The sequence below is a fragment of the Carcharhinus amblyrhynchos genome, chromosome 19, assembly GCF_965287045.1.
Source record: "Carcharhinus amblyrhynchos chromosome 19, sCarAmb.v2.hapA, whole genome shotgun sequence".
NCBI classification, from domain to species: Eukaryota; Metazoa; Chordata; class Chondrichthyes; order Carcharhiniformes; family Carcharhinidae; genus Carcharhinus; species Carcharhinus amblyrhynchos.
This window is the reverse complement of record NC_137342.1, coordinates 32,933,953-32,948,193: the sequence shown is the minus strand read 5'-3', so window position 1 is coordinate 32,948,193 and position 14,241 is coordinate 32,933,953. Positions and strand designations below refer to the sequence as shown.

The following is a 14,241-nucleotide window of genomic DNA, read 5'->3' as shown; positions in this document are numbered from 1 at the left end:
AGATTGGCCTTCTTGAAAATTAACCTGCGTAAAGTGAGTGGCCCAGATGGGGTACCCGATGAGCACTCAGATCCTACATGAATCAGCTAATGAGGGTATTCGCAGACATCTTTAACCTCTCCTTATTCTGATCTGAGGTCCCTACCTTCTTCAAGAAGGTAGGCACCTCATCCATAAAACAAAGAAAAGCCAGGCAGCGTGCCTTAATGACTACTGCCTGGTGGCTCTGACATCCATCACCATGAAGTTCTTCAAAAGGTTAGTCATGGCACGCATCAACTCCGGTCTCCCAGATTGACTAGGTCATTACAGCTCACCTAACGCAATAACAGGTCCACAGCAGACACCATTTCCCTAGTCATAAACGTAACTGGAGCACCTGGAAAATATGGACATTTACGTCAGACTCCTTTTTATTGACTACAGCTTGACCTTCAACACCATTATCTCAACAAAACTCATCTCCAAACTCCATGGCCTAGGATTCAGCTCCTCCCTCTGTGACTGGATCCTAGACTCCCTAACACACAGACTGCAATCAATAAGGATAGACAATGATACCTCCTCCACAATTATCCCCAACACCGATGCTCCACAAAACTGTGTCCTCAGCCCCTTACCATATTCCTTGTATATTTATGACTGTGTGGTCAAATTCCACTCCAACTCGATTGTCAAGTTTTCTGACGACATCACTGTTGTGGGTCGGATCTCAAATAATGGTGAGACAGAGTACAGAAAGGAAATGGAGATTCTGGTGAACTGGTGAAATGATAATAATCTCTTTCTTAGTGTCAGTAAAACAAAGAAAATAGTCATCAATTTTAGGAAACATAGTGGAGGACGTGCTCCATAAAGATGATGAAGTGGAATGGTCAAGAGCTTCAAGTTTCTAGATGTCCAGATCACCAACAAATTGTCCTGGTCCCTCCATGCCAGCTCCACATCTGCGAATACCTCCTCCAGGTACACTGATGTGAATTATGACTGGTGTCCCACAATGTGCACCTGGCTGGAAAACCTGCCAGAGGAGTTCAGGTGTATGCCTTGCTCATGGAGATGAGGGCCTCCGTCACTATCCCCTGATACTGGCCATATTTGGGATATCATGTGCAATTTTGGTCTCCTTATCTGAGGAAGGTTGTTCTTTCTGTAGGAGTTCAGCTAAGGTTTACAGGCTAATTCTGGGATGGCAGGACTGATGTATGAAAAGAGATTAGTTGGTTTGGATTATATTTGCTGGAGTTCAGAGGAATGAGGGGGGATCCCGCAGAAAGCTATAAAATTCTAAAAGGACGAGACAGAGTAGATGCAGGAAGGATATTCCCGATGTGAGAGATCATCTAAGGATATGAGATAAACCTTTTAGGATTGAGATTAGGGGAAATTTCTTCATTCGGAGAGTGGAATTCACTACCACAAAAGGCAGTTGAGACCAAAATATTGTATGTTTTCAAGAAGGAGTTAGATATAGCACTTGGGACGAAGGGGATCAAAGAATATGGGGAGAAGGGGGGATCAGCCTACTGAGTTGATGCATGATCAACCATGAACACAGTGAAAGGCAGAGCAGGCTTAAAGGGCCAAATGGCCTACTCCTGCTTCTATTTTCTATGTTTCTCTTATATAACATCTGCCACGCACAATGGGCGAGTTTGCAGGCTCACCATTAATTAGAAGATTTGGTTCTCCATGAGAGCAGAAAAGTTCTGCCCAGTTTCAATGTCTCTTTGAGAGCTGTCAACCCAGAATGGGCCAAATGGCCTACGTTACTGATGTAAATGTCGATGATTCTCATTCAGTTCACTTGCAATAGGCCTGCAGATGGTGATATTAAGCTATAGCAACACGGCCTCAGAAATGTCACCATGCGGTCTCTATTGGAACTATCTTCACCAGCAGAATTGCATATTTAGTAAATTTGTGAAATTATTTCTTTTCTATTATTTTCTATCTTGTTGCTGTACCTTTAATTATTCAGGTAGCTACAGCATTAGATGCCTTTCCTTCCCCCTTGTAGCTCAGTGTCTAATCTGAAACAAACTATTTCCAGTTTGGAGTCTTCTCACTACATATTTTCTGTTTCATTGGGCCAGGTTTCTTCCTGACTCACTGAAATGAGCCCTCCTTTAGGTGAGGAATATCCTGGCAAAGATTGAGGATGATTAGAAGAGATGGTTAGGTTGAGTTTGGTGAAACATTGCACTTACTGCCAGTCTGCCTCATTCACGGGGTTGTGGGTTGGGTTCTGGGTTTGAGGTCTGCAGGGGTTGGGGGGTGTTGTGAGTGTGGGGAGGGTGAGGACAAGCAGGACCCCTTGTGGTGACGCTGACCTGAAGCTCCTGTAGCTATTTGAATTCCTAGATCTTGTAAATAACTGCATCCAGTAACAGTCTGGGGCACGTGGAATGGACAGGTTACATCTTAACAGGAATGGCATTCATATACTTGCAGGGGGATTTGGTAGTCCGTTGGGATGGGTTTAAATTGATTGTCAGGGAGATGGGGGCCTGAAGGGTGGCCCAAACTGGAAGGCAGCCATATTGGTAACAGCAGGTAGCAATGGGATTAGATGGAAGGTGAAATAAAGCAAAGCTTTATTTCTGAATGCAGAATGGTGGCACAAAGACAAAGTTAAGGGCCCTCTACCTGAATGTGCACAGCACCCGTAACAAGGTAGATGATCTAAAATCAGAAATAGATGGAAATGGGAATGTCATAATTGCCATCACGGAAACATGGCTGCACAGTGACCAAGACTGGTAACTGAATGTCTGGGGATATTGGACATTTCAGAAGGTCAGAGAGGGTTAATTAGGTGTAATTAATTAATTAGTTAATTCGGTGAAATTGTGTTGGTGATAAGGGATGGGATCAGTGCAGCAGTCAGAGTGGATCGCAGATCAGAAGAACAATGTGCAGTAAACAGTGAAGGTCAACAGGCATTGGTTAGTGTTGTTTATAGACCATCTCATAGTAATAGTGTCCATCTGTGGTGCTGTTGCTGGAACAGCTACAGGCCCAGTCTCCCCCATCTCTGCAGGATGCTGGTCCTGGCCGCATTCAGCAGCATGTCAATGTAGAATAGCCAATTCAGCTGACTCCATGATTCTCCAGAATCATGCGCTGAAGGACAAAGCGAGCGGTGAGGATTCCTGATAGAGCACTTGCTTTAATCCAAAGGTCCGTGGACCAGATCTCAAGCTGACTGCAGGGCATACGAAATGATTTTGGCAACATATTGATTACTGATACCTAGAAGCATCATTAATTATCAAGTGTCCACACGGTGAAGCCTTACATTGTTTGCTGGAGCAGACGAGGAAGGAGCATCAGAGAGAAAGCTAAGACTTTACCTGTTAAAAACCTGTTTAAAATAAGTTTAAAGCACTTGTCTGTAGTGTTCCTCATTGTTTAGTTGTCGGTACACTTCTTTACAGTAATCCGTTCTGTTCAGTATGACGATGGCCCCTCCTTTGTCTGCTGGTTTGATGACAATGTTGCGGTTTGTCTTGAGAGCATGGATGGTCCAATTGGATTCCTTCGCTGCCCTCGACTGGACTTGTATGCCCAAACCATCAGGAGGTGCGTTAACACCAGATTCATCAGCCGCACTCACAAGACAGCCCCGAACATCACCCAAGCACAACGCAACGCCATCCATACTGTAAAGAAGTGTACCGACAACTAAACAATGAGGAACACTACAGACAATTACCCACAGGTCCGACCAAAGAACACACTCGTCAACTCAACAATCTGATCAAGACCTTTGATCCGGACCTTCAGAGCACCCTCCGTGCTCTCATTCCACGTACTCCCCGCATTGGAGATCTCTACTGCCTCCCAAAGATACACAAGGCAAACACACCTGGCCGTCCCATCGTATTGGGCAATGGAACTCTGTGTGAGAACCTCTCCGGCTACGTCGAGGGCATCCTGAAACCCATTGTACAAAGAACCCCCAGCTTTTGTCGCGACACTACGGACTTCCTACTGAAACTCAGCACACACGGAGCAGTTGAACCAGGGACACTCCTCGTCACAATGGATGTCTCAGCGCTCTACACCAACATCCCCCACAACAATGGCATTGCTGCGACTGCCTCAGTACTCAATGCTGACAACTGCCAGTTTCCAGATGCAATTTTACAACTCATCCGCTTTATCCTGGACCACAATGTCTTCACCTTCAACAACCAGTTCTTCATCCAGACACATGGAACAGCCATGGGGACCAAATTTGCACCTCAATATGCCAACATCTTCATGCACAGGTTCGAACAAGACTTCTTCACTGCACAGAATCTTCAACCGAAGCTGTACACTAGATACATCGATGACATTTTCTTCCTTTGGCCTCATGGTGAACAATCACTGAAACAACTATATGATGATATCAACAAATTCCACCCCACCATCAGACTCACCATGGACTATTCCCCAGAATCAGTTGCATTCTTGGACACACGCATCTCCATTAAGGACGGTCACCTCAGCACCTCACTGTACCGCAAGCCCACAGACAATCTCACAATGCTCCACTTCTCCAGTTTCCACCCTAAACATGTTAAAGAAGCTATTCCCTATGGACAAGCCCTCCGTATACACAGGATTTGCTCAGATGAGGAGGATCGTGACAGACACCTCCAGACCCTGAAAGATGCCCTCATAAGAACAGGATATGGTGCTCGACTCATAGATCGGCAGTTCCGATGCGCCACAGCGAAAAACCGCACCGATCTCCTCAGAAGGCAAACACAGGACACAGTGGACAGAGTACCCTTCGTCGTCCAGTATGTCCCCGGAGCGGAGAAGCTACGACATCTTCTCCGGAGTCTTCAACATATCATTGATGAAGACGAACATCTCGCCAGGGCTATCCCCACACCCCCACTTCTTGCTTTCAGACAACCACACAACCTCAAACAGACCATTGTTCGCAGCAAACTACCCAGCCTTCAGGAGAACAGTGACCACAATACCACACAACCCTGTCACAGCAACCTCTGCAAGACATGCCGGATCATCGACATGGATACCATCATCACACGTGAGAATACCATCCACCAGGTACATGGTAAATACTCTTGCAACTCGGCCAACATTGTCTACCTGATACCTTGCAAGAAAGGATGTCCCGAAGCATGGTACATTGGGGAGACCATGCAGACGCTACGACAACGGATGAATGAACATCGCTCGACAGTCACCAGGCAAGACTGTTCCCTTCCTGTTGGCGAACACTTCAGTGGTCACGGGCATTCAGCCTCTGACCTTCAGGTAAGCATTCTCCAAGGCGGCCTTCACGACACACGACAGCGCAGAGTCGCTGAACAGAGACTGATAGCCAAGTTCCGCACACATGAGGACGGTCTCAACAGGGATCTTGGGTTCATGTCGCACTATCTGTAAGCCCCGTGACTTGCCTGGGTTTGCAAAACTTCACTTACTGTACTGTCTGGAGACAATACACATCTCTTTAAACTGTGATCAGTGCTCCTTCCACTCACATTATCAGCCACTTCAGGTCTTGAACAGCAGGTTAGGTGTAAGGATTCGCATTCTAATCAGTAATCTCTAAACTGTCTGTGCTTTATATGCTCTGTCTGAGGCCAGAATTCTCCATTCACCTGACGAAGAGGCAGTCCCCTCGAAAGCTTGTGAGTATATTATCAAATAAATAGGTTGGACTAAAACCTGGTGTTGTCAGACTTTTTACTGTGTTTACGCCAGTCCAACACCGGCATACCCACATCATGAACCTATGAACACAGAGACTTGAGGTGAGGGGGAGGATGGGAGATAGAATAGTAATATTGATGTAATACATGGGGTTGCACAGAGCCGTGCATGAGTATAATTCCTATTAGTTAATAAATACTTACAGTTGAACCATCTAAGACTATGAATACCATAATAAGATCTACTGAACTATGCCCAGTATCTTACAACCGTTCTCACTCTAAGCCAGTGTTGGGAAACCTTCTATCCAAATTGGTGTAAGTGTTAGTGGAAAGTTTGTGCAAGTAGTGACCTGTCAAATCCAGGGAATTCCTGCTCTGATTGATGGATCTTTAAGGGTTGTAGGCTTAACTTCCCATTCCTGGGACAAGTGGGGGAGAACAATTTACCCATTTTAGCTTGAAAACTGCCATAAAATGGGAGGGGGGGTCCTCCAACTGCCAGAAGGTCACAATATACATATTACATATTACACCTGCCTCCTATCCATGTCAAGCAGCAGGCTGGCTGTCCATTTGCAAGGCTCCATTCCACCCTGCCCCCCCTCCCCCCCGCAACAAACAACCCCTCCCACCCCACAATAAAACATGCATTGGCAGGGCCTTGGGAGTCCCTGACGCCCTCTCCAGATTTCACATGAAGAAACTGGTGAGCTCCAGTGGTAAAATGACCCAATAATCATCAGCATTTAAACTGAAAGATTGAGTATGTATATATTGTGGTGATATGTGATTAAATAAGTACAGAGGTTATAAAGGTACTTCAGTTATGTCACTGTAATTGATGGTTATCACATTTACATTGAGAGCAGAGTCCAATATGAATAGAAATTGGAGGCCTTTATTTCAACTTAAATTCTTCAACAAGTTACCATGCCAACTGCATTATGGCGAATCATTTGGTGCAGAGGGGTTGGTTAGTTGATAATATCAATTACCTTTTCCCAATTAACGTCTGCAGACAAAACTGAATTCTTCAATCTGCTTGTTGCCAGAGTCCGTGAAGGTTCCAGGGTACTTTGGATTTCAATCTCACCTCCACGAAGTGACAGCCAAATACTGCAAGAGAATTGGGTAGGTGGTCTCAATGTTCTTGTACTTGTTGCTGTGACACACTATCTGCACCTCGTACTGATTGAATCGCAGCTTCTGGTGTTGGCCAGAGGAGCTGAGGAAGGTGATAGTGTAAAGAGCAAACTCAAACTCTGGGCTCACCCCCATGAAGCAGCTGCCCCTGGGCTTAACCCCCTTCTTCCAGCTGAACTGCAATGTGATCAGGTGCTTATTCTCATCCGGCTGTCGGGAAGGGAAAAGAAACCAACAAACAAACAGGAAGAGAGCGTTATAAAGTAAATGGGCATTTACCTTGAATAAACCATCCAAACCCTCAGATAAATCCCCAAAGCCCTCAGTAAAATCTCTGAACTCAACTAAAGACTCAGCCCTTCATTAAACACGAAACACCTCAATGAAACCCAAACACCTCAATAAACCCCAAATATCTTACCAAAACCCCAAACATCTCAACGAAACCCCAAACACCTCAATAAACCTCAAACATCTCAACTAAACTACAAATATCCCAACTAAACTACAAACAACCCAACTAAACCCCAAACAGCTCAACTAAACCCCAAACACCTCAACTAAACCCTAAACACCTCAACTAAATCCCAAACACCTCAATAAAACTCCAAACACCTCAATAAAACCCCAAAAACTTCAGTAAAACCCTAATACCCCCATTTGACCTTAAACTCATCATTAATCTGCAAATTCCCCCATCTGTAACCTCCCTGTCTTGTGCAATATTCACCTTGAGGTGGTTATTCTCCATGGTATAACCTCTATAATCCACATGGCCGAGCTTCTCCTGGAGGTAGAATTGGATCCAGTTGTGAAATCCAATGATTGTCCGTCTACCACGAGTTTCACCCACAAACACGTGCTCAAATCCAGATGAATCAGGCCTGGAAGAAAGGAGGTTTTAAGAGGAGGAATTTGATTCTGCAGTCAGATGCTCTTCCTCTCTGCAGCCACTCCACTCCTGGAACCTTGACTAATTCTCACTAGGGCACAGTTCCACACACACTGACTCTCACTGCGAGTACAGTTCTACATACACTGACTCTCATTGGGATACCTTCCACACTGTCTCTCACTGGGGTATGGTTCCACAGATACTGATTCTTAGTGAGATACAGTTTCACACACACTGACTCTCACTGGGGTACAGTTCCACACACACTGACTCTCACTGGGATACAGTTCTACATACACTGACGCTCACTGGGATATCTTCCACACTGTCTCTCACTAGGATATGGTTCCACAGACACCTGACTCTTACTGTGGTATAGTTCCACACACACTGATTCTCAGTGAGACATAGTTCTACACACACTGGCCGGAATCTTACCATCCTGCCCGCCACAGGAATTAGGGCAGGTGAGGGGTGGAGCAATGAAAGGTCTGTTGACCTTGAGTGGGGTTTTACAGTTTTGGAACAAGCGAGGCCTTAAAATCCTGCCTACTGAACCTCACTGGGACACAGACCCACACATACTGACTGACAGGGATACAGTTCCACACACACTGACTCTCACTGGGGTACAGTTCCACACATACTGACTCCCACACTGACTCTCACAGGGATATAGTTCCACACACACTGACTCTCACTGGGATACAGTTCCACCCACACTGACTCTCACTGGGGTACAGTTCCACACACACTGACTCTCACAGGGATACAGTTCCACACACACTGACTCTCACTGGGGTACAGTTCCACACACACTGACTCTCACAGGGATACAGTTCCATACACACTGACTCTCACTGGGGTATGGTTCCACACACACTGACTCTCACAGGGATACAGTTCCATACACACTGACTCTCACTGGGGTACAGTTCCACACACACTGACTCTCATACTGACTCTCACAGGGATACAGTTCCACCCACACTGACTCTCACTGGGGTACAGTTCCACACACACTCACTCTCACAGGGATACAGTTCCCATACACACTGACTCTCACTGGGATACAGTTCCACACACACTGACTCTCACAAGGATACAATTTCACACACACTGACTCTTACAGGGATACAGTTCCACACACACTGACTCTCACAGGGATACAGTTCCACACACACTGACTCTCACACTGACTCTCACAGGGATACTGTTCCACACACATTGAATCTCACTGGGGTAGAATTCCACACACATACTCCCACTGGGAATGGTGCCTACGCCCATTCTTAGTTAGGTCTGGCACTGTCTGGATGATAGAACAACACTGTCATTGGGATAAGCAAAGCTCAATTAAAGTTGGCACTTCCTATCAGCAAATATCTCAATTTGTATCTCTCCACACACCCACATTCATACCCAAACCACACAAGCACACACACTTGCACACAGGTATTTATATATATATTTATTTACATATACACAGCTGCAGACTAGCACCCATACACACAGCTGCAGACCAGCACACACACAACCTCTTTGTTTCTGAATTGTGTCTGTGATCACTTACTGACTGGAACCATTGCGAGCGTACAGACTGAACCAAATGTCATACAGCTGTTGTTTAAATTCCTCCTTGCTCATTTTCGCCCTCCCCTTCTTCACCAAATATCTGTGAGCAATCTGAGAAGAAACAGGGAGAAATTTTAGGAGATGGAATCGGCCAAGACATTCAACCCTTTCTGGTAGATTGAACCCAACCACTCCCCACCTCACCATTGACTTCAATCCCGCATACATCCCCCCCATCCATCAACACCAGCCTCTAGTGGTGTGCACTGTGACTGTACCTGCAGCACCCGAGTCTCCATGATAGCGTCTAGAAAGGTGTGGATCTCCTGCTCCTCCTCTGGGGTAATGGTCTCTGGTTCTCTAGTGTCAGCTTCGTAATTATCCAGTAGGGAAATGAAAGCTGGAAGGAATCACAAATTTGTCTGATTTAATCTGTGCTTTATGTCAACTGCAAGAGATTGGGATGAGTGTTCAACTGAGGGATCAGACATTCAGTATGATATCAGTGAGGGGGTGTGTGGGAATAGAGGGAGAGGGGAGAGTGTATGGGTTATATAGAGTGACAGAGGTTAGCATACAGTGAGGGCAGAATGTTACACTCCTGACCTTCAAACGTTCATTGACTTTGGCTGGACTGGAAGATAAATCACTACAGAAGGAGGCCATTCAGCCCACTGAGTTTGTACTGATCACAATCCCACCCAGGCCCTATCCCCATAACCCCATGCATTTACCCTAGCTAGTTCCCCTGACACTAAGGGTCAAATTAGCATGGCCAGTCCATCTAACCCGCACATCTTTGGACTGTGGGAGAAAGCGGTGCACCCGGAGGAAACCCATGCAGACACGGGGAGAAAAAGATTGTCCTGGCAGTCAGGCTCAGGGCTACCAGTGGTTGGGAGGGTTGGTTAAAGGACTTTCTCTGTTCAAAGCTTGCTGCTGATGCCAGTGAATAAAAGGTGTTTTCACAAGAACCCTGCAGGAAGCTGAGCCAATTCAATAGGTGAAAGCCAGTGATTGTCAATGGCTGGAAAGGGAATTAATGCGCCCTGTGCTCAGTGTAATGTAAGGGTCTGGTCTACGCAGGGTTAATGTGCAACTGAATAGAGTACTGCCCACACAGTGATGTAAGAGGACACATGGCCCAGAACCAGGGGTCAGAGTGTGTTGAGCACAGACTGGCAAGCATGGAAATGGCTCTTAGCTTATACCTTCTCCTGGATATACGTAAATAGTTCTACTTGTTAATAAAGGCTTACAGGTAAACTACTGATGACTGAAGACTTCTTTAAGTGATATGTTATTTATTTATTTATCAGTCACAAGTAGGCTTACATTAACATTTCAATGAAGTTACTGTGAAAATCTCCTAGTCGCCACACTCCGGTGCCTGCTCAAGTACACTGAGTGAGAATTTAGCTTGACCAATGCATCTAATCTGCTCATCTTTGGACTGTGGGAGGAAACCAGAGCACTCAGAGGCAACCAACGCAGACATGGGGAGAATGTGCAAACTCCACACACAGTGACTTAAGCCAGGAATTGAACCCAGGTCCTTCGCATTGTGAGGCAGCAGTGCTAACCACTGTGCCACCATGCGGCCCCAATAGCTGTAACCAACACCCTTCCAACATGGTAACAGGAGCGTATCAAAAACCCTCGAGAACTTCAAGTTTTTAGGTGTCCAGACCACCAACAACCTGTCCTGGTCCCTTCACGCGACGCTACAGTTAAGAAAGCTCACCAACATTTCTATTTTCTCAGGAGGGTAAGAAAATTCGGCACATCTGCTATGATGTTTTGCAGATGCACCATAGAAAGCATTCTTTCTGGTTGTACCACATCTTGGTATGACTCCTGCTGTATCCAAACCGCAAGAAACTACAAAGGGTCGTGAATGAAGCCCACTCCATCCAAACCAGATTCTCATCCATTGACATTGTTTATACATCTCACTGCTAGGAAGAGCAGCCAGCATAATCAAGGATCAAATGCACCCTGGACATTCTCCCTTCCACCTTCTTCCATTGGGAAAAAGATACAAAAGTCTGAGGTCACCTACCAACTGACTCAAAAACTGCTTCTTACCTGCTGCCATCACTCTTTTGAATGGATATACCTCACATTAAGTTGATCTTTCTCTACACCCTAGCTATGACTGTAACATTACATTCTGCACTCTCTTCTTTCCTTCCCTCTGTACCGTATGCTTTGTCTGTTTAACATGCAAGAGAGAATACTTTTCATTTTATATTAATACATGTAACAATAATAAATCAAATCAGTTAAGGCTCTTATGTGGTCACTTAATGGCCACCTAAGGGCCTTTTCCTACCCAGCCTCGGCTTTTAGGCTGGCAAGGACCTGATGACTAATGATGGAAACAGAAAAGGTTTTCATCTTCGAACTTGGGGCTGGGAAGTGGGAAGAGAGAAGGGCCTCAATCCGAAGGCCCCTTCTGACTGGGGATGCCCTCCACTTGGGGATCGGAGAGCTTCTACCCTCCCTCCCTCTCACCTGACCTACCCTGGGACAGGGAGATTTCCCCCCTCCCTCACTCCAGGAACTTACCTCAAGAGCGGTCCTGGGATTTAGTCTCAGGCAAAGTACTGTAGTACCTCTTCTTACCACTGCAGCACTGTGCCTGGATAGGCTAAAGAGCTGCCAGCCAATCAGATTGTCTGACAGCTCTCTGAGGTGGGGCTTCTGTCCAAGTGTGGATGGAAATCCTGACTGCTGCCAATCAATGCTCAACTGAGGATGAAATGGCAGCGGGCTTGTCAGAGTGGAGGGAGGTGGATAGTGGGCGCCAAGCAGTCACCATCCTGAAAATTCAGGGCATTGTGTAATTCATGACATGGATGTGTGGGTGTGAACTCTGAACTTTGATCCACAGATTTCCCTCTGCTGTTAATCAGCACCCTCTACACTGATAACTCCTGATGCTCTGCACATGTGTGGAGCTGAGGGGCTACTAACCAGTCAATTGTGAAGGACTCTCATCTGTAATCAAACCAGCCCCCACTATCTGGGCACCATATCTACTCCACCCTCAGTAACAGCTTGTTCTGCTCCCACTCTCCTGTACCTCCTTCTCCATTGGCATTAGCAGTGCAATGGAAGGTACATGACCTCCCATCTACCTCTGCCCTCCGGCATAGTGAGCACTCATCTCCTGCAAAGACACAAAGAAAGAGTCTCACACAACACCCCTGTCCCAGCAATGCCACTGAAACAGATCCTCAGTCCACTGAAAGACAAGATGCTTGCATTCACACAAAATTGACAGTGCCTCCTGCATGAATAATTGACCATGATGCTCTGGCATGATGCTGCTCAGAGTCCTGAGGCACCACAAATAGATCCTTGTTGAGACCCTGTGCATGGCATAGCCTGTGTCACATATACATACATACAGGGCTGCCACTTTGCCATCATGTATGCCACCCACTTCCCAGCCTTCACAATATAATCGAAGACGTTTTGGCACTACATCTATGTCCTTGCCGCAGCCCTGTGGCTACTAAGCTCTTTGGTCACTTGCAGCCAGGACTTTATGTGACACCTGTTGCCCTCCTCCTCCTTGCCCTGCCTTCCGCAATGTTTGCAGGAGTGCCTCCAGAGAGGAGTCACTAAATCATGGAGTGGCCTTTGCTCACATTCCTTCCTTTCTTTTCACTCTGCATCCTGCTGCACCCTTTTTGTGTGTGCAGTCTGTGTAACTGCTGCAGGCTATTCTTTGAAAACTACACCCTCAATCAAGCTTTTTTATATTTGTTCATGAGATGTGGGCATCATTGGCTGGACAAGCCAATGCATTGCCCATCCCTAATTACCTTTGAGGGGCATTTAAGAGTCAACCACGTTACTGTGAATCTGGAGTCACATATAGCCAAGCCAGGTAAGGATGGCAGACTTCCATCCCTAAAGGACACCAGTGAACCAGAAAATCATTTTTATGACAATTGATAATGGTTTCATAGTCATCATTAGACTTTTAATTCCATTTTTATTGAATCCAAATTTCACCATCTGCTATGATGGGATTTGAACCCAGATCCCCAGAGCATTGCCCTGGGTCTCTGAATTTTTAATCCAGTGACAATACCACTATGCCACCACCTTCCTCTCAGTTGCCAATAGTAACTCCCCCACGCCAGCCATAGTCAGTTACCTCCTCCCCAGACCATCTAATAATTGGTCATTATGCCGCAAGATACCTCTAGAAATCCCGTCATCCTCACTTGTGAGTTCACAACTCAGAAATGGCCATGACTGGAAAATCCAACCCTATGGCTAGAATTTTACCATCCAGCCAACCACAGGAATCGGAGTAGGCAAAAGACGGATCATGGAAAGGTCCACTGACCTTGGGCGAGATTTTACAGTTTCGGGACGAACGAGGTCAAAAATCCTGCCCTATATCTCTAGCTCTCTCTCTCACTGGAGTGAATTGTTGTTTGAGGTTGTACTGTTAAATGTGTCATTCCTGGGCCAGGGAGTCAAGTTATTGGGATATGGGATTTGGGTTGTCAGATTCGATGTGGGAGGTGGTGGATCTTGTACTGTACCTGAAAATGTTTTCTTTTTGAAAAGTTCCTCGTTCACAAAAAGAAACAATGGGAGCCCTGCTCCATCAGTAATGTCTGCATTTCTTAACATTCGTCCAGCCTGGTCCTGCGGGTAACAACAATAAAGGGAAAGAGTTAACCTGTGGTATAAAACCATCAAAATGATGACACAGCAGAACGCCAATCATCCCATCGTATTTCTGCTAGCTCTTTGATTGGAACTGTCCCAATCTAATCCCATTTCCCTTCTCTGCCCTCATATTGTTGATATTCTTCCTTTTTAATTTTTTCCCTACTCTGATTTAAATGTTCCAGGCGCTCTTTCAGTATCCCCTTGGAGTAAAGTAGTCCCTTTTTTAATAATCTTGTG

General features: G+C 45.9%; 2 protein-coding genes across 3 annotated transcripts in view; one reads left to right on the top strand and one right to left on the bottom strand.

The window, feature by feature from the left end:
* Positions 1-6,586: 6,586 nt before the first annotated feature.
* Positions 6,587-14,241, bottom strand: part of endou2 (endonuclease, polyU-specific 2) — a 200,289-nt gene continuing 192,634 nt past the window's right edge. For both annotated transcript variants that reach the window (XM_080207536.1, XM_080207537.1), the window contains 5 exons: positions 13,872-13,977; positions 9,579-9,700; positions 9,299-9,411; positions 7,561-7,714; positions 6,587-7,040 (listed from right to left, as the gene is read on the bottom strand). In XM_080207536.1, coding sequence (XP_080063662.1) covers positions 6,777-7,040; positions 7,561-7,714; positions 9,299-9,411; positions 9,579-9,700; positions 13,872-13,977 — 759 coding nt within the window. In that variant the 3' untranslated portion in view covers positions 6,587-6,776. The remainder of the gene's footprint in view (positions 7,041-7,560; positions 7,715-9,298; positions 9,412-9,578; positions 9,701-13,871; positions 13,978-14,241) is intronic.
* kcp (kielin cysteine rich BMP regulator) overlaps positions 6,787-14,241 on the top strand; it is a 196,424-nt gene continuing 188,969 nt past the window's right edge. Inside the window, exon 1 of the mRNA XM_080207535.1 lies at positions 6,787-6,818. The gene's annotated coding sequence lies outside the window, so the exon portion shown is untranslated. The remainder of the gene's footprint in view (positions 6,819-14,241) is intronic.